We start from the raw sequence: 26,574 nt of genomic DNA on the forward strand, positions 1-26,574 counted from the left end.
ACAGTGAGATTCCAGAATAGTTTTGTGTCTTCCGGGCACTCAGCTCCTGGCCGAAGTGGATGTTACAAATTTAGACATCAAATTTACAGGGTAGTCATTTTTCTCATCTAGATTCCAGACTTGGCCATTCAGAGCTCCTTGTTGTTTCCCTGTGCCTGTGGTCAGGGGGTTAGGGGAAGTGTAGGTTGGAGTGGTGCAATTCTTTTCACATACATTCTTTTCCTGGGGTTGTGGTCCTAATGGTAATCCTGGTTTTATGCATTGGCTTCGGATCTAGTTCTGTTTAGTACACATAAACAGCTTGAATTCCTGGATTACAGAAACGCTCAAGCTACAACAAAAACCAGGCTTTTGCTGTGTCAACTCACAGACTCTCCACTTTGGGTTTTAGCTTACTCCTAATTTCTGGCACTTGGGATTTCCTTCTCTTGGGAGCTCAGCTCTGCACGGAAAGGATGTGTGTTACAGTTTATCTAAGATTTCTAGGTGTTTGAAGCAGATGAGTTTCATCAATAGCGTTGTTAGATTCTCCTTTATTCCCTCTACTAAAACCATTAACACTAATTAGGTAGTGCTAATCAGTTGATTAACAAGTGATTTAGTTTAGCAGAAATTTCAGGATATTCTTGGAATTTGGTCCATAAATATCTCTAGTTTCAAAGACCCTTGTAGACTTTCCTATATTGCTGTTGATGGTGAGGGGGTAGGGGAGAGTTAAGAGGCCTATGCTCAAGTTTCCCTAAATTAGAGATGCTCTTTTGCTATTGTTATAAATGCATATAATTGCCCCAGTACTTTATCAAATTCCCTTTAGTCTATATTTATATAAACCTAGTTTGATATACTGAGCCATTCTTTTATTCCTGGAATAAATGCTGTTTGGTCATCTCCTTAATACATCTGATTATTATTCCATTTGGTAATATTTTGAGTAAAAAATTCTATAGTGAATCCTATTTACCTCATGGACTGAGTATAGTAGCGTATCTTTTTCTGTGATCAGAAGTTATTTATGAAAGAGAATCATTTATGTTTGAAGAAGTAAATATGCCTCAGTTTCAAATGATCCTTTGGGGGCTCTATATAAATGATTACAATATATTTCTCAGTTGTTATTAAAGTACTTGATTTTTTTCTTGTCTAACTTTTAGCAATTTTTATTTTAATGTTTCGAAGAACTGTGTTTAAGTAAATTACTAGCAAAGGAACTCTGGGGGAACTCTGAAATTTTCTCTTGGCAGTTGCTAAAGGTTTTATGTTTTCTAAAAGTTCAGTAATAGTACATTTATTTTTAGAAAAGGTTGCTTTTCAAAAAAGTGTTTCCATTTTTATTGTAGTCAGAATGTGCATGTACTTTTAAAATATTATAGCTAAATTGTACCTCATTGTTTTCTCTAAAAAGCTTTACTGCTTTTGCTTCCACTCCACTACTCAGTGATAACAAGGGTAACAATTTTCCGCTAGAATTGCTTGTCACTTTATTCTTGTACTTTAGTTATACCACTGAACATCTTTTTAAATTGTTGCCACAAAATATCTTGCTTTTATCATTTTCACATTGCTCTAGTATATCAACTTTGGGAACAAGATATCATTCTATTTATAGCATTCTGTTTTTAGTAGTGGTATTTCCATTTACAAAATACAGTAATTCTTGATCGCTGAAAATGTCAAATCCTAGAAAACATAGCATGCCTATGCATGATGTTAACATCATTCTTGAACAGTGGTTGGTTGAAGATTCATTTGATGAATCCGATTTTTCCGAAATAGATGATTCAGACGATTCTGGTGTTCTGTTTAGAAATAACTCCAAGAACACTTTTAATAGTTTATTTTCACATTGAAAATCAGATTTGCTCCAGCCTTAAAGAGCATATTTATGTAAAATTAGGTAAGCGATAGAAGGAAGCTGCACTTTTTTTCTAAATGGGAAGGTATTAGAAAAGTCTCATTTTAGTAACATAGTCTTCGTTAAACTCTGTATGCTAATTGTAGATTTCTGAAAACTGAAGACATGGAAGGGAAAGGGTTTGGTATGAACGACAGCTTTGCTGGCAAATAAACCCAACTGAATATACTCAGTTGGGTGTCTACTAATTTGTTACCTAAGATTATCTAAGGTAACCTCTTTTTCTAGTCTTTTATTATGTGAACATTTACCTCCTGCTGAGTTGTTTGCAGAATTTCCATATAATCTTGCTTATGAACATTTCTGCGTTATTTGTATCATGTTTTAGAAGTCTTACCCAGGTTGATATAGGTTACTGTTATGATCTATGTCTCCAATTCTTCTTATGTGGCATTAGGTATTTTAAACTTGTTCTTTTTCAGACATCGTATAGTCAATTCTTGAATGTGTTGAGAGGTGCTATGTCATTGTAAGCTTTATTCTTCTTCTTAGCTTGTTTCAATTTTACCTTGAATTTTTTTTTTTTTTTGAGACAGAGTCTCGCTCTTGTCACCCACGCTGGAGTGCAGCGGTGTGATCTCGACTCACTGCAAGCTCTGCCTCCTGGGTTCACGCCATTTTCCTGCCTCAGCCTCCTGAGTAGCTGGGACTGCAGGCACCTGCCACCACACCCAGCTAAATTTTTTTTTGTATTTTTAGTAGAGATGGGGTTTTACCATGTTAGCCAGGATGGTCTCCATCTCCTGACCTTGTGATCCACCCACCTTGGCCTCCCAGAGTGCTGGGATTACAGGTGTGAGCCACTACGCCTGGCTTTTACCTTGAATTCTTTAAATTCGGCTTGTGACTTCGCACTTCAGGATTCTGAGTGTTCTCTGTCTTCTTCCTGCATTGTTTTTCTTACACCTTACAGATTTTTCATTGGCCTTGACTTTTTGTTGTTAACTCATTCTTCTTTGAGTTTATCTTCATTTGTTTCTGCTGAATATTATTTGTTTCAAACTAAAAATAACATTCCACATTTTAATTAATATGTGGACTCTTAATCTACTTAAAATGTGGGGTGAAGTTCCATGATTCCAGCTAGTTTGGAATAGGTCGTTTAACTGGATGTTAATCCACCTACTTTGTCCCCTAAGTGACATGTGGGTCCCATTCTGCTGACATATTTGTGGGTCAATTTGGGTAACAACAATTTGGGTAGATTGCTGATTCCTCTTTTCTTCTTAGTGGAAGAGAAAGCCAATACCCACCTCCTCTTGGGCATGTGCTTAGACGCCTGTGCTCGCTACCTTCTGTTCTCCAAGCAGCCATCACAGGCACAAAGGATGTATGAAAAAGCTCTGCAGATTTCTGAAGAAATACAAGGAGAAAGACACCCACAGGTAAGGGAGAAAAACACAGAAGAGGGAATATAAAACAAAGGTTTCAAAATTGAAGGGTGTGAAATGTCACACTCATTGGTAACAGGATCAGCAGATGGTCTTAGATCCTCCTTTCTCCCCAGTCTACTTATTTTCTTACCACCAGCACCCTCACCCCAACTACTTGTTTCAGAAAGGATTTGGGACTAGTTATCAGTTACTAGGTCTGCCCAGAACTTTTCGCGTGATCCACGGTTTGCACAACAGAGCAACCTTTCTACAAGGCAGGACTGGTCAGGCTTCAATGGACACAGCACAGTATTTGAGTGGGGTCTGTAGATACCCCCATTAGAAGCTTATGGGGAACAGTTTAATACACAGATATCCTTGCCTCCCTTACCCCACGGTTAAAATGGCAGGAGGTGAGGGAAGGAACAAGGGACCACATTAAAAAAACTTTTAAACCATTGGCATATTATAGAATTTAAGTGTAACGTGTAAAGCTCTGTGTTAGAACACTAAACACATTGAATTGAAATCATCTCTTTGGGTCTCCCCTCCATCCAAATAAGTTCTTAGATGTAAGGAGTGCATTGCTTTGTCTGTGAATGCTCGCTACCCCCAATATAAGACATAACTATTTTAACTGAATGTGTCCCAAGGCTGGGGTACATGGGCAGGGTGAGTAATATGTTTTGGAAGAAAAGGGGGGTTGAGCTATGAATTATCTCCATGAAAGGGATTTATGACTTATTATGAAGGTCCCTTAATAGAGTGAGGAATAATAAACAAGCAAGCACAGAATTCAGATCTCCAAGTACTAGGGTCAGGGGGCTTAAAGCATGGCATCAGTGGGGAAGTAGGTATGGAAGTGTACCTGTTACAGTAGCCAAATTAAAAAAAACTTACTGGGCATCTTCCTAAAATAGATGGTATGTTTCTTGTTTTTGATGAGCCTCAGGGTTATCAGCAGGAACAACATAATACAGGGGGGTTCTAGAGGCAATCAAACCATACGAGGCTGGCTTCTCAAAGTTGCTCAGCCTTAAATGAGATCATATGTATAGCATCTTGCTGTTGTTTTTCATTTGGTGTTTCTAATTGGGTAATTAGTTGGATTAATATGTACTGTTTGCTAATTTCCAGATTTGTATTTCCCAGAAGGTCGAACTAACATTCTCCACTGTACAATGTGATTACCAAATGCCCACAAATTTGTTAAAGGCTGGTATCCCTCATCTTTTGTGGAATGCTAGGAAAGATGAAATCTTATGTATTCAGAGTTGGATGCACTCCACATTAAAGTTCTGTGCAGGCATGTTTTTAAAGAAACTACTTTTTTCTTTTCCATATAGACCATTGTGCTGATGAGTGACCTGGCTACTACCCTGGATGCACAGGGCCGCTTTGATGAGGCCTATATTTATATGCAAAGGGCATCAGATCTGGCAAGACAGATAAATCATCCTGAGCTACACATGGTACTCAGTAATCTAGCTGCAGTTTTGATGCACAGAGGTAGGTAGCAATGGAAACTTAACTGACTTCCTTTAAGGGAGGGATGTCACTGGATTGATAAATTTGTGAAATGGTATGTAGGGAGGGCAAGGGCCAACAAAGAAACATGTAAATTAAAAGGCTGGTTGAATGGCAGAGAAAGAAGGTATTAATTAGGTTGAAGTACTGTTGTGCTCAATTCACATAACTTCTGCAGACCTGCAGTAGCCTGTCAAACCCCATCAAGCTGGAGAAAACCTTGCAATGATAGTACCTTACACGTCAGTAGTGCTTTACGGATTTCTAAATGTGTTCAGTTACAATGTGTTTCTCACAGAGTGCTGGTGAAGCTTGTATGACAGGAAGTATCAGTTTGACAGACATTTCTTAGTGTCAGCACACTATACCTATCATTTTCAGAAACCTGGGATGACAGGTGTATTACACATACCACCATTCATGAAATCTTTGGCTCATCAAAGGCCTCAAGATATACTGGAAAGGACTGTAAAGAATCCCCCAGCATTCAGTGGAGTTCCAGCCTGTCAGATGGGGATGAAATGAGGCAGCCCCAGCCTGTCACTTCATAAGCACACAGTAAATTAGCCCTATATCCACATTAGTGCTGTCTCTTCAGAATCACCTGGGAAACATACACTTTCTTCTTACTGTCCCTTCTCTCTGGGTTATTTTAGAACGATATACACAAGCAGAAGAGATCTACCAGGAAGCACTGAAGCAAGCAAAGCTGAAAAAAGATGAAATTTCTGTACAACACATCAGGGAAGAGTTGGCTGAGCTGTCAAAGAAAAGTAGACCTTTGACTTAAATTCTGTCAAGCTCTAAATCCATTTTTGTGTAGGGAGAATAATGTCTAGCAATGCGGAAGAATAGCTGTCATTCCTGTCTCTGTGGCACCCAAATCAATGGCTTAAATCTGTCGTTTTTGATATTCAGGTTTCCTCAATTTAGCCTTAGTGAAGGGGGAGTTGTATACACTGCCATTTTTGTATTTTAAAGGAAAAATGACTTTCATTCCCAACTGATTATGATCTTTCAGGACTGCTGTCAAGTGATGCTTTCAGTTGTAACACGTGACTTGGTGCTGTCCCTGCTGGTCTGAGTAGAACTATAGATTATTATGGGCTGGCGTTCCTGTGGGCTGTGGGTGTGGTGATTCAGCCTGGCACTTCTACTATAAGTTTTTGGTCTCCTGATTTGCTGCCCTCTCTTCTCGTACTTTATCAATACCTGGCAAACTAACCAGAATTACCTTCTTCATGGCAAAGGGGGATTATGGTGAATTGTTCTTCTTATAATCTGTTTCATGAAGCACAGTATGGAATTTAATGCATAAAAAAGGAAAATATCTTAGTTTGCTACCAGCATCCAGTATGAAGTTTTAAAGTGGGGATTAGGCACATGACAGTATAGCACCCATTTGAATTTAAATAAAAGTGAACCATATGTATCTGGTTATATAAAACTAAAAGTGGGGGTGGGCTAGGAAGAATGATGTAACTTTTTGTCTACGTTATCTGAACGCTCTACTTCCTTTGCAGCCTTAGTCACACAACTGAATCATCTCAAGTACTCTTTAAGGACACACAGCCCAGGCTGTTCTGAGTCAGAATAGGCCCCTACAGGTATATTTTAAAACTCTTCGTAATTCTGATGTGTATTGCTGCTATAGTTGAACTACTGACCTGGATCTTAGTCCTAGCCTTTTTGCTTTTGCAATTTCAGTATTTTCATCTCTAAACTAGGGAAACACTGGGATTCTTTCTTAGCTGTGGGAGAAGGTATTTGGTTAGATGACTTTGAATGAATAGACTGCTGTGCTGGAAGAGCTTTGCCACACTGCCTCAAAGTATGTAAAGATACATAGGTGGATGCGTTTACCGCAGCAGTTGTATGGTACATTTTTAGCCATTTACCTAAGGAAAAAGACAGTTTTTCTAGGTACCATGAAGGACCCTGTTGGTATGCCTGTGGGGGTGGGATGTGAGTGGGACTGATAAACTGATATTTTTGGTTCGTATGTACATACTGGAAGAATCTTTTCATAATAAATGAGACTATACAACAAGATTGTATGTATCCCAGTAATCTTTGCATTTCTCACAAAAAAAAAAAACAAAAAAAAACAAAAAAAAACAAAAAAAAAACACTTCCTGAAGAATAAAAACCCGGAAACCTTGAGGTCCAAATCCTCAGGGATTAGACTAAAACTAGAGTTTTGTATGTTGCAGATGTAAATTTCTTCCTATTTTCTCTCTAATCTCAATATTTACCATCCAGCTAATGCCATTTATCAAGTCTAGCTCAGAGAGATAAGATACAATATAAATCAGACTGAGTTTCAGTAGAAACCAGTATTAACATATGGTGATTTCTTAAAAAAATTAATGTCAACCACTCACCTTTTTGCATTGAGAATGTTTTTACCTTTTCACAACTGCAGGGGTTACTGAAAGGTTTTTCATTCCAAGTTTTATTTATTTATTAATTTTAAATCATCCACAGTGACTCAGTGGTCTGGTTGTTGGAAACACTAGGAGTTTTCAGGACAGTCTCCTCATGTGGGTGTTCTCATTACAGTTCATTTGCACTGTTGTAAAATAAGGTACTGAAGCAAAAGGAGGACTGATCTCCTTTACTGATTGTTCTTTTTTTTTTTTTTTTTTTGGAGACGGAGTCTCGCTCTGTCGCCCAGGCTGGAGCGCAGTGGCCGGATCTCAGCTCACTGCAAGCTCCGCCTCCCGGGTTTACGCCATTCTCCTGCCTCAGCCTCCCGAGTAGCTGGGACTACAGGCGCCCGCCACCTCGCCCGGCTAGTTTTTTGTATTTTTTAGTAGAGATGGGGTTTCACCATGTTAGCCAGGATGGTCTCGATCTCCTGACCTCGTGATCCGCCCGTCTCGGCCTCCCAAAGTGCTGGGATTACAGGCTTGAGCCACCGCACCCGGCCTTACTGATTGTTCTAAATTCAAAAGTGAATTGGTTAAAATCATGTAATTAAATTTTTTGAACTGTCCAGTGGTCACTGGAGTTTTCAGGGCATAGATATTTTTAAAATAGAATCACTCAGTGTACCAAAATTAAAGCATTATGCAATTTCCAATCATAAACATGCACTGGAAAATTGGCTGTCAGAATACTTCTATGAAGAGTATTAGGAAGACCTTAATTTAGTTCTGGGTGCTAAAAAATCATGTGTAAGGATATAGTGTCAGAACAGTGAAATCTAAGTCTACAAAGAGTATCACGCCTTGGTTTGCGGTGAACCTCAGTAAGTTGTCAGTGCTGCTCTGTGCTGTGCTTACCACTTAAATCATGATAAGGTGAACCTCCATAGGTAAGCCATGTGAGAATTCTGTCCTTTCATTTATTTTGAACCAAGAACTGTTACTAGATTTTAACTCTCATTCTGAGATTTCTTCTCCAGGTGATGGTAAATAAAGTAATACGCACATTCATTATGATGAGGATGGAGTGAGTGGTTCACAGCAGCTCACCTTCGGGTCCTCAAGTGGAACTGCAAGAGTAACAAGTTAGGCTCTGATCTGACATGTTCTCAGAAACTATACAGTTGACCTTCAAATAATGCAGGAGTTAGGGGCATAGACCTCGTAAGTAGTAAAAAATCCACATCTAACTTTGACTCCTCCAAAACTTAACTACTCATAGCCTACTGTTGACCAGAAGTCTTACGGATAACATAGTCGAATGACACATATTTTGTATATGTATTATATACTGTATTCTTACAATAAAGTAAGCTAGAGAAGAGAAAATGTTATTAAGATTATAAGGAAGAGAAAATATATTTACTATTCATTAAGTGGAAGTGGATCATCATGAGGGTCTTCATCCTCGTCATCTTCATGTTGAGTAGGCTGAGGATGAGGAGGGGTTGGTCTTGCTATCTTGGGTGGCAGAGGTGGAAGAAAATCCGTATATAAGTGGACCCACACAGTTCAAACCCGTGTTGTTCAAGGGTCAACTGTATTCTGACTCAGAATAGCTTAAGACCCTCAGGGTCATAGAAAAATACCATCATAATCTCTTTTATGGTAGGTTGGCAATATAAATTATTAACAAATTCTAAAATATTACCAGTACCTGGAAAGAAAAATTCAGCAGAAAACTGTGAAGTGGAACATTTAGTCACTGTTTTTCATTCATTTTGAAATTTTTATGTATTTACATATATCTATTGTAAATATACCAACTTTCCAAGTACTAGGAACGCTGACCACTAAGCCTGATCTAAAGTTTGTGTTGGGGACCTCAGGTATACAGAAGTGGAACAGGGACAGGAGTGTGAAAGCTTTGACTGGAGACAAATGTGGGCTTATGGCCTATCTCTGTCACTCATTTAACTGTATGGGCAAAGTACTAAACCTGTGTCTTCATCTGTAACATAGGGATTAGACACTAGTGATAGGAGGGTCTTGGTCAGTAGCTAATCACAGAGCTGCTTCCTTAAAAACCTTGAGTACTTTTGTTTAAAAGTTTAGGTCTACTTGAAAGTCTGTAAAGTACTAATTTTTATCATCTTGAGAGATCTATTTCTCCCCTTTCCAGTTACCAGTGGCATTCTCCCAAAACTTAGTATCTATATGTTATGGAAAGATAATTAAATGCTATGATAAATTGTATGAAAAAAGCTTTAAAATTCAGCAAGCAATTATTAATGAAAGATACAACTGGCCCTCTAGTACCATAATTAGTTTAGAATTCAGTCTTTTAAATTATTTGCACCTTGAGAATCTGTGAAATGAAAACATTTAACAGTAAACTCTTATCCCAAGGAAGCAAAGTGAGAGTAAGTGCTGGTCCATAGTGATAGGGAAAAGGACTGTGTTCACCATGAGTTTTTCAGGATACAGCACAAAGCACGTCTAAATACTACACAGATCATTATCTTTTAACCCAACCAATCATATATATCAAACTAAGGGAAAAATATGTAAGCTTTTCCTTTGGAACCTGAGACACCAGGAGCCTTAAACCACAAATAATCTACTGTAGCTATGGACAGGGTAGTCAAATTTATTTCAAAACAAAAGCTTTGTTGGGCTGCATCAAATGCAGGAGAAAAGGAATACTTAGGGGCATGGTTAAATTACCAGTGTGCATAACAGTGAGGTATGCCTCAAATAAGCCTTTAAAACTTTATAAACTGAACTAGAACATACCCATGCAGTAATATTTTTTCAGTGCTACTAATGAAAAAGAAAAAAAAAAATTAAAGCCTGCACTGGAAATTTACAATATGGCAGAATTTGTTACTTCTACCTTTTGACCCTAACGTACAGATTTTATGACAGGGTCTGTGTTAAAAATCTAAACATTTTCACAAGATTTTAAACATCACTGGAAAGCTGAATTTAGAGGAAACAAAATCAGATAAAAGTACAATGCCCGTGACAGCCAACATTATGTAACTGGGCTGTATGAGGTGGTTTAGAAGGCTAGGGTTAAAAAGATAGACAAAAAGATTTTTAAAAATCACCCCCAAAGTTGATGCGCTGATTTGAACATAAGTACACCAGATACTACAGCAAGGGGATATACACTGCAAAAAGGTCATCTATTTACAGAAGAGTGATTTAAAGACATTATGGTTTTCTTTACAAACAGATGTAAGAACAGGAACTGTCCACTTTTTAAAAACTCTACATCTCAACCCTCCACTATTATTATAGTCCACTGAATTGCCTGTATCAAAGGCAGTTTTTTGTATGGTTTTTTCCCATTTGACTCTCCAAATGAATTTCCATCATTTCTTCATCATCTGTGGGCTGGCTCTCCTGAAAAGTCTCAGGGAATAAGTCATAGGAGGGCAGGTTTTTGACCTGCTACTAAAAATTAAACCACCAAAAACTAGAGATCCCTCTCCTGCACCCTGTTCCCCTCACTTTGTGCAGTTCAGTCATCACTATCCGACAGGGTCTCGTACTGTGCTGAGAGCAGTGGGGCAGGCTCTCGCTCCCAGATCCTGTTCTGTTGGTGAGGAGCTGCTTGGTTCACAGCAGAGGGAGCACATGCAATCGGTGTTGGTGGAGTACTGCTGAGCATCCGCATAGTCAGAGGGTTATAAGGAAACTGAGTTGAGCCTGACAAAAGAAAAATTAGGTTTTCATTGTCATGAGCATAACTGCTACTTCATCCAATCCAACTTTTGTAGGATGGAGTAGAATAGGATTGTTCTAAAATGGTCATGTGACACCATGAAAGCAAAATGAATACAACATGGAAGGGCCAAAGTCTCACCACTTAAATCCTAGCCAATAATATGTAGCAGTCAGTGTGGATCCAAAAAAGAAGAGTAACATGAGTAGCATATGATTGAGGGCTGTTGAGCCCAGAAGAGAAAGCCCAGACTAGATTTTTAGTTAAGTCTATAACTATCAGGTGTTTCCATGGAAAATCCAAGTTGAACTATTGAGTATTAAGCTCTAATTGAAACAGAGTCAGGTTATACCAAGAGCTTTCTTAACTCTTCAAGAGAAATGCAAGAGTACAGTTCTCAGACAACAACAGACAAGTACCCAGGAACATCTGCAGACTGAGGGGCAGCAGGATGCATGTCATCTGCTGAATCTCACTGGGCAGATTTTAAAGTATACAAGATTGAGAAATGAGGTAATTAATGAACACTGCTACCCTTCATCAGTTTCTAGATGTTTAATTGTCCCCAGAAAGCCGCCTACAGCTTAAGAAAACGCAAAAACAGGCCAGGTGCAGTGGCTCCCGCCTGTAATCCTAGCACTCTGGGAGGCCGAGGCGGGTGGATCACCTGAGGTCGGGAGTTCGAGACTAGCCTGACCAACATGGAGAAACCCCGTCTTACAAAATTAGCCGGGCGTGATGGCGCATGCCTGTAATGCCAGCTAGTTGGGAGGGTGAGGCAGGAGAATCGCTTGAACCCAGGAGGTGGAGGTTGCAGTGAGCCAAGATAGCACCATTGCACTCCAGCCTGGGCAACAAGAGTGAAACTCCGTCTCAAAAAAAAACCAAAAACATAAAACATAACCATTTCATCAAATAATAAATCTCATGTATGGTCTAATTAATTCTTCCCTAAGAGAGATTTGAGAAGCCACAACCACTGGTCTAGGCTGTAAGCTTTCAAACTCAAACACAACCACTTTGCATGTCATGTGGCATGAGTTTTATAATGCAAAAGGCTGATATAATTTATATCTATCTTAAGGGGAAGGGCACATTTCAGATTTTTTTCAGTGACATATTTGTATTTAATCCTAAGGAAAAGATGGCTTATAATTCTCTGAGACTCTAAAATTCATAATATCCCAGTTTTATTTTAAAAGTCTGTTGCTTTTTAAAGCTATCATGATCATAGTTATTATATACTTTTTTTAAGTTTACAAATAGGCACAAAATAGGAAATAATGAGTGTCCTGGAGTATTGTTTTTCATCAGTTTGTGTAAATGTAGTGAATGTACAGAGACATGACGGCTTTTTTTGTTTTTGTTAAGATGGAGTCTCATTTTGTTGCCCAGGATGGAATGCAGCAGCGCAAGCTCAGCTCACTGCAGTCTCCACCTCCCAGGTTCAAGCGATTCTCCCACCTCAGGCACCTGAGTACCTGAGATTACAGACACGTGCCACTGCACCCGGCTTATTTTTGTATTTTTAGTAGAGACGGCATTTCACCATGTTGGCCAGGCTGGTCTCAAACTCCTGCCCTCAAGTGATCCGCCCGCCTCAGCCTTCCAAAATGCTGGGATGACAGGCATGAGCCACCGCGCCTGGCCAGATGATGGCTTTTTAAACTAGTCTTCTCATTTCTAATTTTGATTTCTTAGTATTACCCTTCATATTGGTATCTTAGAGAAAGTTAAGTTCTCTTAGAAGTGGCATGGGTGCATTCAGGTACAGTTCTCAAAGTAACTAAAACCACCTTATTTGCTTTGCAAATGTTCATTACCAGTGTAATACAGAAGTGAGGAGAATGGTTGAGATTATTTTTTCATAGCTCTTCCTTTGTTTATGGTAATCAGGCTTTGCATTCTAAAAATGTTTCAGGTTATATGTGCATATTCTGGGCGTGTGCATTGGTTGATGCCTGTAATATGCTTTGGGAGGCCAAAGCAGGAGGAATGAGTTCAGGAGTTCGAGACCAACCTGGGCAACACAGTGAGACCTTGTCCCTACAAAAAATGTTAAAAAAAGGAAAAATTAGCCAGGTATGGTTGTGCACACCTCTAGTCCCAGCTAGAGGATCACCTGAGCCTCAGAGGTCGAGGCTGCAGTGAGCCATGATCATACCATTGCATTCCAGCCTGGGCGACAGAGCAAGACCCCTCAAAAAAATATTTCTGTTCTGGGAAGTGGAACCTACTAATGATACAGAAATGGGAATATAGGTTTCCAAATTAGAAGAGTTGCTGAATTTTGAAGAACTAATAACCAAGACATTGATATTACTGCTTTGTCTCATTTTCTAAGTTAAAGCAGGCTTCTTACCTGTTGAAGAGGGCCTGTCTTCCCAGGCCCACCCTGGCGTCTGCCTATGGTAATCCCCTTCTGAATGTACAGAGGAGACTGAAGAGGGCCGTTCGGTTCCTAAGTAGCCTTGCCCAGGGATAGGAGATTTAGATTTCCTGCTGTTTGACTTGCTGATCAGCTTTGGTTTGCAAACTCCTCCTAAAAGTGAAATTCAAGTTAAAGTATTAATATATTAAGTTCTCAAAATGCTAATGATTATATAGTGCTAAATGAAAAAAGCATAATGGGAACACAGAGAATCCAGATCCTGGTACTCAATGAAATAAAACACTGCAGGCATACCTCAGAGATACTGAGGGTTCAGTAAGTCACAATTATTTTGCTGGTGGATGGTCTTGCCTCCATGTTGATGGCTGCTGACTAAACCTGCATGGTGGCTGCCGAAGGCTGGGGTGGCTGTGGCAATTTATTTTCCTTTCATGAAATATTTATTTGTAACATGCAATGATTGCATTTTAGCCACAGTAGAACTTTCAAAATTGGAGTCGATCCCCCTCAAACCCTGCTTTATTAACTGGTTTATGTAATGTAGTATTCTAAATCCTTTGTTGTCATTTCAACAATGTTCACAGCATCTTCAGAGGAAGATTCAATCTCAAGAAACCACTTTCTTTGCTTATCCCTAAGAAGCAACTCATCCATTTCAAGTTTGATGATGAGATTGCAGCAATTCAGTTACATCTTCAGGCTCCACTACTAGTTCTAGTTCTTTTGTTATTTCTTTTTTTTCTTTTTTCTTTTTTAAGGCAGGGTCTCACCTCTGCTGCCCATGCTGCACTGCAGTGGTGCAATCACGGCTTACCAGCTCACTAAAACCTCAACTTCTTGGGCTCAAGCAATCCTCCCACCTCAGACAGAAGTAGCTGGGACTGCAGGTGCATACCAGCACACCCGGCTACTGTTTAAAATTTTTGCAGAGATGGGGTCTCACTATGTTGCCCAGGTTGGTCTCAAACTCCTGAGTTCAAGTGATTCTACTGCCTCAGCCACCCCAAAGTGCTGGGAGTACAGGCATGAGCCATCATACCCAGCCTCTCTTGCTATTTCTACTACACCTGCAGTGACTCCCTCCACTGACACCCTCCCAAGTTATCCATGGGAGTTGGAATCATCTTTTTCCAAATTCCTGTTAATATTGATACTCTTAACTCCTCCCATGAATTACAAATGTCTTTAATAGCATCTAAAATGGTGAATCCTTTTCAGAAGGTTTTCAGTTTGCTTTGCTCAGATCCATCAGAGGAATCACTGTGGCAGCTATTGCCTTATGAAATGTATTTCTTAAATAATAAGACTTGAAAGTAGAAATTACTCTTTGATCCATGGGCTGCAGAATGGATGTTGTGTTAGGCGTAAAAACAACATTCATCTCCTTGAACCTTTCCATCAGAGCTCTTGGGTGACTAAGTGGATTGTTAATGAGCAGTATTGAAAATCATTTTTTGGCCGGGCGCGGTGGCTCAAGCCTGTAATCCCAGCACTTTGGGAGGCCGAGGCGGGTGGATCACGAGGTCAGGATATCGAGACCATCCTGGCTAACATGGTGAAACCCCGTCTTTACTAAAAATACAAAAAACTAGCCAGGCGAGGTGGCGGGCGCCTGTAGTCCCAGCTACTCGGAGGCTGAGGCAGGAGAATGGCGTGAACCTGGGAGGCGGAGCTTGCAGTGAGCCGAGATCGCGCCACTGCACTCCAGCCTGGGTGACACAGCGCGAGACTCCGTCTCAAAAAAAAAAAAAAAAAAGAAAATCATTTTTTTTTTCTAAGCAGTAGGTCTGAACAGTGGGCTTAAAATATTCAGCAAGCCATTCTGCAAACACATGCTGTCATCTAGGCTTTGTTCCGTTTCTAGAGCACAGGTGAGGAGACCGAGCATAATTCTTAAGTGCCCTAGGATTTTCAGAACGGTAAAGGAGCGCTGGCTTCAACTTTAAGTCACCACCTGCATTAGCCCCTAACAAGAGAGTCAGCCTGTATTTTGACGTTTTGGACTCTTCCAGTAGAAGGCTGTCTTGTTTACATGGAGGATCTGTTGTTTAATGTAGTCACCTTTATCAATGATCTTAGCTAGGTCTTCTGAGTAACTTGCTGCAACATCTTCATTAGCACTTTCTCCCTCCCTCACCTTGCGCTTTTATGTTATGGAGACGGCTTCTTCAGCCTCTGAACCGGCCTCTGCTAGCTTCAGCCTTCTCGTCTGTGGCTTCCTCACCTCTCTGAGCCTTCAGAGAATTGAAGAGTTAGGGCTTGGATTAGGATTAGGTTTTGGCTTAAGGGAATGCTGTGGCTGGTTTGGTTTTCTATCCAGACCACTAAAACTTTCTGTGTTTCACAAAACACTGTTTTGCTTTATTACCATTTGTGTGTTCACTGGAATAGCACTTTCCATTTCCTTCAAAAACTTTTCCTTTGCATTCACAATTTGGCTAATTGTTTGGCGCATGAGGTGTAGCTCTCAGCCTGTCTTGGCTTTCAACATGCCTTTCTCACTAAGCTTAATCATTTCTAACTTTTCATTTCAAGTGACAGACTTGTGATTCTTCTTTTCACCTGAACACTTAGAAGCCACTGTAGGGTTATTAACTGGCCAAATTTGAATATTGTTGTGTGTCAGGGAATAAGGAAGCCAGAAAAGGAGAGAGACAGGGAACAACCAGTCAGTGGAGGAGTCAGGACACACACCACCTTTATGGGTGGTTTGCCATCTTATATGGGCGCTGCTCATGGTGCCCCAAAAGTTACGATAGTAATATCAAAGACCACTGATCACCATCACACAGATAATAATCATGAACAGGTCTGAAATATTGTGAGAATTACCAAAATATGACACAGAGACACAAAGGAGAGCACATGCTATTAAAAAAATAGTGCTGATAGACTTGCTTGACGCAGGGTTGCCACAAACCTTCAGTTAAAAAAAAAAAAAAATCAAAGCACAATAAAACAAGGTATGCTTGTATTTAGAAGAAAGCCAGAATTTCACTTGTAACAATCAAAACAAAAAACAAGGGTCATCCTCCTGCCATTAAAATGTGGTAATTAAGGAACTGAAATTTCTGGAACATCAAGGCTTCTTTACTGGCCTCAGAGTGCAGACACTGCTAAAGAAAGAAGGCAGGGTGACAAAAATCATACTTCACTAATGACCAACCCCCCTTCCCAATTGGAGTTAATACACCACACAAAGAAATATGTAAAGGAAAAACTGCAGAACAAAGGTTCTTTATGCTACTACAGGACTTGAGCAGAGGCTCAGCAAGTTTTGATAGCCCTTTTGGATTTTCCACACTGTGTAGCTGATTAACTCAGCAGAAGTTCACAGAAGTGAGACACCTCTGACTGTGCTCTAAAAGAAAATATCAAAAAGAGCTCAGAAGAGATCAGAGCCCAGGTCACCATCAAACTTTTTCCTCAGCCACAGCAAAACAATTTCACACTGCCCCAAATTCCTATACAACCAGTACAATTGTAATTGCCTATGTCACCAGTCTTATAACCTTAAAACATACACACTTAAAGCCAATAAAACTTGGAAGGTAAGAACAGAAAGAAGATGATGATGCTCATTTTTCAGAGGAGGAAGTACACTGATACGGTCTTAAAAGTTAACATGTATAGTTTTTTTTTTTTTTTAAAAAGATCTCTAATCTCTTTAATATTTTTCTTAACCATAGTGAGATACATCTTTTGCTTGATGATAACAGGAAAATAAATCTAAGCTAAAACAGAAATACTGCTGAATTTCAGATAATTTTTAAAAGCACAAGAGATATTAGTTCTCAAAATATTAAGGAAAAGGTTATAAGATTAAAGCTTAGGATTATTATGGTTTTTTTGTGTGCTTGTTTTTAATAGAATGTATAAAATCTCATTCTAGCAACTCTTATCTGGCTATCCAGAGACATGTCTGAAACAATGCTTACCAGATAGAAGCATTAGCATTCTGGATGATGTGCTCTGAAGAACTGTTTCTTTTTCTTCCCTTTTTTCCTACTCTTTTTTTTTTCTTTTTTGAGACAGGGTCTCACTTTGTCACCTGGGCTGGAGTGCAGTGGCACAATCGCAGCTCACTGCAACCTCTGCCTCCTGGGCTCAAGTGATCTTCCTACCTCGGCCCCCACAAGTAGCTGGGACTACAGGCGTGAGCCACCAACACCCAGCTAATTTTTGTAATTTTTGTAGAGACGGGGTTTTCACCATGTTGCCCAGGCTGGTTTCAAACTCCTAAGCTCAAGTGATCCACCCAACTTAGCCCCAAAGTGCTATGATTACACCTTTTTTCCTACTCTTTTCTATGGCTTATGATTTATTTTATTTTAATTTTACTGTGTGTGTGTGTGTGTATGTGTGTGTGTATGTATGTATTTTGAGACAGAGTTTCACTCTGTTGCCAGGCTGCAGTGCAGTGGCGTGATCTCGGCTTACTGCAACCTCCACCTCTCGGGTTCAAGCGATTCTCCTGCCTCAGCCTCCTGAGTACCTGACACCATGCCCAGCTAATTTTTGTATTTTTTGTAGAGATAGGGTTTCACCATGTTGGCCAGGATGGTCTCGATCTCTTGACCTCATGATCCGTCCGCCTTGGCCTCCCAAAGTGCTGGGATTACAGGCGTGAGCGACTGTGCCTAGCCGGCTTATGATTCTTTTATATTAAACCTAATGTTTACAGTTAAATCACTTGTATTCAAAAACATATTTGTGTTATAATTACAATGTAGTATGTATAGATGAGGACTAGATGCAAACAAACAAAAAATGGACATCCCAGGGTGACACTTAGGGTAAAAGTTTTCTTCCATTTCATGTTACTATAATGTCTGGGTAGATTTTAAAAAACCTTTTTTAAGTAACTGAAACCCTAAGAGGTAACTCTGAGCACATAAAGACATAAATGTCTTAGTGATGCATCGGAGCTTGGGAAATAAACTGGCTTTTTTGGGGAAAAGCAGCAGAAAAGCACTAAAATGAAAGCTGTACCTGAATGAGGTGATGGGTCCCCTTCCTCTCTCCGTGTCTCACCACTAGTCACAACTGAGGTGTTGGCAGTACCAGGCACTACTCCCATAGGCTGGGACATGACAACTCCATGATCCTCAACTTTGTCATCAAAGCTTCCCATGAGAGCCTTCCTGATAATGTCTTCCAGCCCGAGATTGCTGGCAGGATCAGCAAAAGAATGGCCTCTAGAGCTAACTGAGCCTGAAAAAGAATCAAAAACATTTCTACTTATTTCTGAAAGGCCAATCAGGAAACAAACATGCACTGCCCCATCAGCCCACTGAATACACATAGCACTTGGCAAGTGACCTAGACCACCACCAGGACCCACCACACAGAGACCCCCTTTTTTTTTGTTTTTGGAGACAGAGTCTCTGTTGCACCCAGGCTGAAGTGCAGTGGTATGATCTTGGCTCACTGCAACATCTGCCTCCCAGGTTCAAGGGATTCTCCCACCTCAGTCTCCCAAGTAGCTGGGACTACAGGTACCCACAACCACACTGGGCTACTTTTTTGTATTTTTAGGAAACGGGGTTTCACCATATTGGTCAGGCTGGTCTCGAACTCCCAACCTCAGGTGATCCGCCTGCCTTGGCCTCCCAAAGTGCTGGGATTACAGGCGTGAGCCACTGCACCCAGCCCAGAGACCATCTTAATCCACAAATAATTCCTTAAGGAAATTTGTTTCCCAAGTGAATCAGTCACTCACACTTTTATTAAAGTTACTCAATAGTTTTCCCAGTTCCCTAGTTTCAACCTTGTTCTTTAATAGTTTCCATTCTTTTTGTTCATTTATCTTTTCAATAGGTATTTATTGGATCTCAGTTCCTTTGTGTGCTACTGGGTAAACCTTCCTTCACTAAATTATTTATTCATTTTTTCATATTAGAGCAGTCACTCCCCTGGTATACAGCTGGTACTCAGTACATATTTGTTGGACTGACTACTGCTGTGCCAATTTTGTATTGGTAAATAATGTCTTTTCAGTCTTACCTGATGTAGTAACTGCTGGCAGATTAAAGATCTCAGTTCCTGGCTGAGCAGCTGCTATATTTAAGCAAACATTTGAGTTAATTAAGATGTGATAATCATATACACCAAACTAAAGTCTCAAAAAATTCCTATAATAAAATTAATCTTTTTATTTTCCATGACCTCAACCTTTATTTTTCACCCATTAAGTGAAGATAAAATGGAAGAACTTTTTTTTTTTTTTTTGAAACAGGGTCTCACTCTGTTGCCCAGGCTGTTTTTTAAAAGGAAATCAGGAAATAGGTAAGGTAAGAACATCAAAAGAAGAGCAATAACCTGTGTGCAGTGGTGCACTTCTAGTCCCCCAGCTACTCAGGAGGCTGAGGCGGTAGGATTGCTTGAGCTCAGGAATTTGACGCCAGCCTGGGCAACACAGTGAGACTCTCCCAAAAAGGTAAATAAAGGAGCAATGTAACCCAGAAAAGTTAAGGAACTTTGCACTGCTGGAGAAAAACAAATAGGAAAATGCTGTTCTCAGAACAGGAACCAAGGCTTTCTGATGAAGAAGAAACCTTGGACTCTGGGATGACCGCCATGAGTACCAACAGGTCTGAGGCAGCCTGGGATGTGATCCAGAGGAAAGCCACCACAGTGAATACTATGAAAATGACTGTGTTTCCCTGCATGGCTAACTGGAAACTCAGGATATTTGCTGGAAAAAACAAAAGACTCTTGATCCTTTTCATTCCTGCTGACTGTGCAACTTGTAATCTGCAGTTTGAATGCTAACAGCATAAGACCTGGGAACCGCCTATAATAAAGCAGTGTGCCAGAAAGGGGAAGAATTTGGGACATAAATTGGTGTTTCCGTCATTCCCAACTTGATGCTAAGAATTTTAAAGAGAAAAAAAGAATGCAGAAAGCAAGTGGGTGGCCAAATGATGTGTCCCGAAGAATGTGAAATTTCTTTTTTTTTTTCCCTTTGAGAGGTGTTTCATTGTCACCCAGGCTGGAGTGCAATGGTGTGATCTCGGCTCACTGCAACCTCTGCCTCCTGGGTTCAAGCAATTCTCCTGCCTCAGCCTCCTGAGCAGCTGGGATTATAGGCCTCCACCACCACACCCAGCTAATTTTTGTATTTTTAGTAGAGACGGAGTTTCACCATTTTGGCCAGGCTGGTCTCGAATTCCTGACCTCAGGTGATCTGCCCACCTCAGCTTCCCAAAGTGCTGGGATTACAGGCGTGAGCTACCGTGCCCCACCACAATGAAATTTCTAATGAAACCACAGAACGATGGACTCTTACCCAAGGGGTGAGCACATTAGAGAAGAGGGAAGAGTGCATGTGCCTAGAAACAAACTTGATTAGGGAGGCTTTAAACTGACAGAGGAGAAAAGTCTTCAGAAGAACTAGAAAACAATGGCCATGGATGATAGTCTTCTTATGGGCCAGGTGACTAGGTAAATAATTTGAGCCTGAAATAGCAGAGCCTTGTTATCATGAAGTGTGTGGAATAGGAGTCATTCATTCATTCGATAGACATTTAATTGAGCAGTTATTTGGCTGAATCGTAAGATTACCTTCTTATTGATCAAAAATGGTCAGATGAAGACAATTTCCTATAAGTTAACCAATGATAATCCTTAGATACTACATTTGCAGGATACCCCCTCCTTTGCTTATGGAGCTTACAGTGCAGTGTGGTACTTGCTGAGGCCAAATTAGAATCACCTGGGTAGCTTAGCAAATTGTCTACATTCCTGGGGCCCCATAGTTCAACTATTTAATAAGCAGTCCAGGTGACTGGTACCTACTGTTGAGCAAGAATGTGGTAACTGCTCAGAACTTAGCAGAAGGGAAGGTAGGCATGTGAAAGCCACTGTGGAGGCCAACTTGACAGGAAGAGGTAACTCCCATCAGGAGGCAGAGAGACCAGGATAGTGACAGCCAGGGTAAAGGTAACTGTGGTAGGGAAGCAGGAGGAACTTTTTGTGTGGGGAGGTAGAATATGAATTCAAGTTTAGATACTTAAGGAGCCAGTAAGTTAGTCAAGAAGTAATGAGGTCTGCAAAGATATGTAAGTAGAGCTTAGGAGGAAAAGCTGGACTACAGATACAAATTTGGGAGTTTTCAGCATACAGGTGACCATTCAAATCCTGAGTAGATGAGATGACTCAGATTATAAGGCATGAGGAGAAAGGGGCTAAGAAGTGAGCCCTGGGGAAAACTAACAGTCAAGGGCCAGGCAAAGCAAGACTGAGCTTCTAAGGAGACACAAGTGGCCAGAGAAGTAGAGAAGAAACAGGAGAACATGGCATCAGAAAGCCAAAAGAAAGCATTTCAGGGAAGGAAAGTGGTTCACTGTGTCAAAAGCTGCAAAGAGAATCCAATAAAGTAAGTTTTAAAGCATTACAGTTTTCAAAACAATAAAGTCATTGATGTCCTTGGGAACACTGGATTTGGATACAATGAGCTGAAGTGAAGCTGTGTTAGCTGCTGATGGCTTTCATTTAGTTCTGCTTCTCAGTGAAGGCTAAATGTGCCATGGTGGGCCCAGGAGCCCACTGGTTCTTTAATATAAATTCTCCTTTCCACCATGAAAAATAGTTCTTGCAATAAAAAAAAAATCCCAGACTCTAAAGCAATTCTGTTAGTACTTCCCTTAAGACATTAATTATCTCCTGTTAAAGTTAGGTACTTGTTTCATCATACAGCTTCAGGGAGTAGAGACCATCTGGCATACTAAAACACCCAACATAGTACACTACTCAAAACATTAGGCAAGAGAGGAGAAACTATAAAGTAGGCTTCTTCATTTCAAACATGGCATTTCCCTGTCAAGAGTTTCCCACTTTAAGGGTAAGATAGACTAGCGGATGAGAGCAAACCACACAAAGGTGAAATGATTTGCATCTCAGTTCCCGGCTGCACTGAGATCTCTAGCTCTCCATGCTCACACATTCATCTATGAGTGCCGAAAGAATTTGAAAATGAGAGTATATTTTTGTTGGTGACACTTGAGGAGCTGTAAATAATACATTAAACTGTTGAAGACTGGAGACAGAAAATAGTAATAACAATATTTTTTTAAAAGAAAGGTGGCCAGACACGGTGGCTCACGCCTGTAATCCCAGCACTTTGGGAGGCTGAGGTGGGCGGATCACCTGAGGTTGGGAGTTTGAGACCAGCCTGGCCAACATGGAGAAACCCCGTCTCTACTAAAAATACAAAATTAGCCAGACTTGGTGATGGGTGCCTGTAATACCAGCTACTTGGGAGGCTGGTGCGGGAGAATCACATGAACCCGGGAGGCAGAGGTTGCAGTGAGCCAAGACTGCGCCACTGCACTCCAGCCTGGGCCACGGAGTAAAACTCCATCTCAAAAAAAAAAAAAAAGAAAAGAAAAGAAAAGAAAGGGTATCTGTAAACCTGATAACAATTCTCATCAGCATTCTAAAATATTTGTCTTTTAGATTATTTTGTTGCCACCTAAACAGAGAATCTAGTAATTAAGAGCGAGGACAAGTTCAGAAACAGAGTGGCACAGATCTAAACACGTATCACAGTGCAAGGCCCCCCACTTTCCTTTCTTTTGACAGGGTCAGGAGACTAGTAGATGGTAGATCACAGAAATAAAGCAGATCACCCTTTCCTCAGCTGCCGCCACAGTGCTCAGTCCTTCCAAGGAAGCTAAGGCCACGTTGGGGTGAGGCCCTCACTTGATCCAGCGACTAGCACCACATCCGGTAGTGCCAGCCCCACACTTGCCTGCGCCCTGGCCTCTGTCTCCGAGCTTGCCTGCATCTCCTCAGCCCTCACTCTGCATGGCAATGACGTGACCATCACAGAGGATAAGACCAATGCCCTCATGAAGCAACTGGTGTAAATGTTGAACCTTTTTGGTCTAGCTTGTTTGCAATGGCCCTGGCCAATGTCAACACTGGGAGCCTCATTTGCAATGTAGGGGCTGGTGGACCTGCTCCAGCAGCTGGTGCTACACCAGCAGGAGATCCTGCCCACTCCACTATTGCTGCTCCAGCTAAGGAGAAGAAAGTGGAAGCAAAGAAGGAAGAATCTGAGGAGTGTGATGACATGGGCTTTAGTCGTTTTGACTAAATCTCTTATAATGTGTTCAATACAAAGCTGAACTTAAGAAAAAAAAGAAAGAATAAACCAGACTACAGTATACCCAAAGTCTTTCTATCACAGGGACTGAGGAAAAGACTGATAAGACCGGGGGATAGTACTGAGTGTGCTGAGAGAGTGCTGAGAGAGCACGAGGAGGTTCTGATTAATACTTGCATATCAACCCAGAGGAAAGGTTCTGCCACAGAGCATTAGCCAGGGTATTTACCAACAATCTGCCTAAGATGCTATGAGTATGGAACTGTTGAAGCCAGCTGGTCCATCATTAGCAACATGGACTCTGGAGTTGGAATGCCTGGGTTTGAACAGCAGCCTCATTACTTACTAGATATGTAACCTGTTCCAACTCTTAAACTTGAGTATGTTTCCTCATCTACAAAATGGAGATAATTGTAATGTGTAATATGTAGGGTTGTTGTGAGGAATAAATGAGATTATATCTACACGTGCTTAGAATAGAGCCTACCACATAGTACATGCTAGATAACCTTTTGCTACCATTATTACTGATTTTATATTTTATTTTATTTATTTTATTATTTTTTTTGAGACAGAGACTCGCTCTGTTGCCCAGGCTGGAGTGCAGTGGCACGATCTTGGCTCACTGCAACCTCTGCCTCCCAGGTTCAAGTGATTCTCATGCTTCAGCCTCCCGAGTAGCTGGGATCACAGGCGCACGCCACCATGACCAGCTCATTTTTATATTTTTAGTAGAGACGGGGTTTCACCATGTTGCCCAGGCTGGTCTCAAACTCTTGATCTCAGGTGATCCACCCACCTTGGCCTTGCAAAGTGCTGGGATTATGGGCGTGAGCCACCACACCCAGACAATTTTTGTAATTTTTTTTTTTTTCTTGAGACATCTCACTCTGTGGCTTAGGCTGGAGCGATCATGGCTCACTGCAGCCTCAAATTTCTCAGGCTCAGGCGATCCTTCCACCTCAGCTTCCCATGTAAATGGGACTACAGGGGCGTATACCACTGCACCCAGCTAGTTTTTTATATTTTGTAGAGACGGGGTCTCCCTGTGTTATCCAGGCTAATCTGGAACTCCTGGGCCCAATCAGTCCTCCTGCCTTGGCCTCCCAAAGTGCTGAGATTCCAGGTGTGAGCCACCGTGCCTGGCCAATGTTGTATTTTTACACTGTGAGTTTATCAGAGTTGCATATGAATAGTGAATGAATCAACTCAAGACCAGAAAGACACCGGTAGGGTAGAAAAAGTAGTTGGACTGGAGCAAGCACAGACGGACTTGGACTTGTCCTATACTTGGAGCTAGTTATTGCAAAAGTAGAGCGAGGGCAAGGCGTGAATTAAAAGTAGCCCAAGACCTTGACATCAACATTCATACTAAGTACTTAACTGTACTTCATAACTTAACAGTGTACAGGCTGCCAACACAACAGCTAATAGTCTTAGGCTAGTTTAAATGCTACTTTAAATAGTCTTAGGCGAAAAATGATGAATTTAGCATAGATCATATTACACTACTCTATTTTGTATTACGCGAAACCTAGTGAAAGGCTAGGCTAAATGTTTTTTGTGGAGAATAATTGAGATGGTAGGGGTACTAAGAATGAGGACATGTGATGCACAGCTGATGAAACTGGGGACATTGATTGAGAGGACTCCTGAAAGACACGTCTTCAAATATCTGAGGAGATGTTATGTGGGGATGGGCCCAAATGGACAAAAGGAAGACTGACGGGTAGGGGAGAAAGAAAAATAAACTATGGAGAGTTAATCCAGTCCCACGTAAAGAAAAGTGACCTAGACACAGATTCCTTCAAAGAGAAATGGCACAGCTTCAGAAAGGAGCGAACTCCTGCTTCCTCATTAGAACTCTTCACGGGCTGGCAGACACTTGAGAAGGAACTCTAGGATCAGATGTGTTGGATAGATGTCCTGTAAAGAGCCTTCAAACTCAAGCATTATAGGAGAGGCAACACTGGAGATCATTATTAATGCATGTTTTATTTGGGGTTCATGAAAGAAATCCCACTTACCCATATCAGAGTCACCTCCACCAGAGGAGTTCAACTTACGAAAAATCTCCTGCTTCTTTGATTTAACCATGGGTGATGTATTTTCAAGCTTGGTGAAGAATGAAGGCAAGTAGCTTATACTCCCTGGTGAGCGGGAATCATTCCTGTTAGGGCCAAAGTTAAGTATATTACAACCATGTACTCCTAATCCTGGGGACATTCCTATCAATGATAACAACAGTCAGAGAGTACTTAGAAAACTACTGCCTCCTCATCCCGTGTTTGTGGTTACAGCCCTAAGAAACAGTATGTAATCATAAACCACTTAGTACATCATTTGAGGATAAAGGATTTAGCTCTCAAAATGAAATCATAAAATTAGAATTAGAATGGAGATAATCTAGAGCAGAAATTCTTCGGAAGGAATGAAGAAGTAGCAAATGAATATTAATAGAACTCAGAAACAGCTTATCGTGATGCCTTCTTAACAGCACAAACATTAATATATTCATGGTTGCCACCTAAACTGGGAACTATTTTACTAGAATTAGTTTTAAGTAAACTACAATTAAAACTAATAGCACACTTGCCTATAAAATAGCAGGAACTCATATCTAAGCAATCAACAGCTGGACTGGAACACAACAGTATAGGAATAAAACTGCCTATTTGTTAACAATCATTTCAAGCCACCTAACAAATGAGCTGAGTTTAATATAAAGAGTTTCATATTTTATTGGCAGCTTCCTATACTAACACATTTTAAAAAACAAGTTTCCCCTAACAGCTCAAGGCCACAAGGATCTAGCTAGAGCCAGAGCTGAGAACAGAGAATATAGGTTATTGGCAGCCTAATCCAGTCATGTGGATTCATTCATCATTCAAATACAAGAACACTTACTCTACGCCAGGAAAGACAATTAAGGTGATAGGAACAGGAATAAGACATGGTCCCTGTCCTCAAAACACTCATAAACATAGGGGGAAAGACGTAAATGTATAATAAAATTGAACATCACTCCCTCTCCAAAAATGGATTTTCTTCATTTCATTGAAAAGTACCAATATCTGTTTAGCTCCCTAAGAATAAATGCAATAAATTAATAGCAACACATTGTAAGAAAGGCACTAGCAATTTGGAGTTAGACCTT

At 40.6% G+C, this 26,574-nt stretch overlaps 2 protein-coding genes and 1 pseudogene across 17 annotated transcripts in view; 2 read left to right on the top strand and 1 right to left on the bottom strand.

Annotated features, from left to right (window-relative positions):
* TTC19 (tetratricopeptide repeat domain 19) overlaps window positions 1-6,864 on the top strand; it is a 30,888-nt gene extending 24,024 nt beyond the window's left edge. For all 3 annotated transcript variants that reach the window (XM_031656988.1, XM_031656986.1, XM_031656987.1), the window contains 3 exons: window positions 3,143-3,297; window positions 4,632-4,794; window positions 5,469-6,864. In XM_031656988.1, coding sequence (XP_031512848.1) covers window positions 3,143-3,297; window positions 4,632-4,794; window positions 5,469-5,602 — 452 coding nt within the window. In that variant the 3' untranslated portion in view covers window positions 5,603-6,864. The remainder of the gene's footprint in view (window positions 1-3,142; window positions 3,298-4,631; window positions 4,795-5,468) is intronic.
* Window positions 6,865-9,811: 2,947 nt separating this feature from the next.
* The window catches only part of NCOR1 (nuclear receptor corepressor 1), a 186,426-nt gene continuing 169,663 nt past the window's right edge, over window positions 9,812-26,574 (bottom strand). For 7 of the 14 annotated variants that reach the window (XM_021928188.2, XM_021928187.2, XM_021928184.2 and 4 more), the window contains 5 exons: window positions 25,445-25,587; window positions 19,313-19,366; window positions 18,299-18,520; window positions 13,277-13,456; window positions 10,354-10,898 (listed from right to left, as the gene is read on the bottom strand). In XM_021928188.2, coding sequence (XP_021783880.2) covers window positions 10,711-10,898; window positions 13,277-13,456; window positions 18,299-18,520; window positions 19,313-19,366; window positions 25,445-25,587 — 787 coding nt within the window. In that variant the 3' untranslated portion in view covers window positions 10,354-10,710. Of the gene's footprint in view, window positions 10,899-13,276; window positions 13,457-15,443; window positions 15,541-18,298; window positions 18,521-19,312; window positions 19,367-25,444; window positions 25,588-26,574 lie in introns of those variants that run through there. The other 7 variants (XM_021928189.2, XM_021928193.2, XM_021928185.2 and 4 more) reach the window with 2 other exon arrangements.
* LOC108582507 lies at window positions 22,987-23,883 on the top strand (annotated as a pseudogene).

Source organism: Papio anubis, chromosome 17, assembly GCF_008728515.1.
Source record: "Papio anubis isolate 15944 chromosome 17, Panubis1.0, whole genome shotgun sequence".
In the NCBI taxonomy this organism is placed as follows: domain Eukaryota; kingdom Metazoa; phylum Chordata; class Mammalia; order Primates; family Cercopithecidae; genus Papio; species Papio anubis.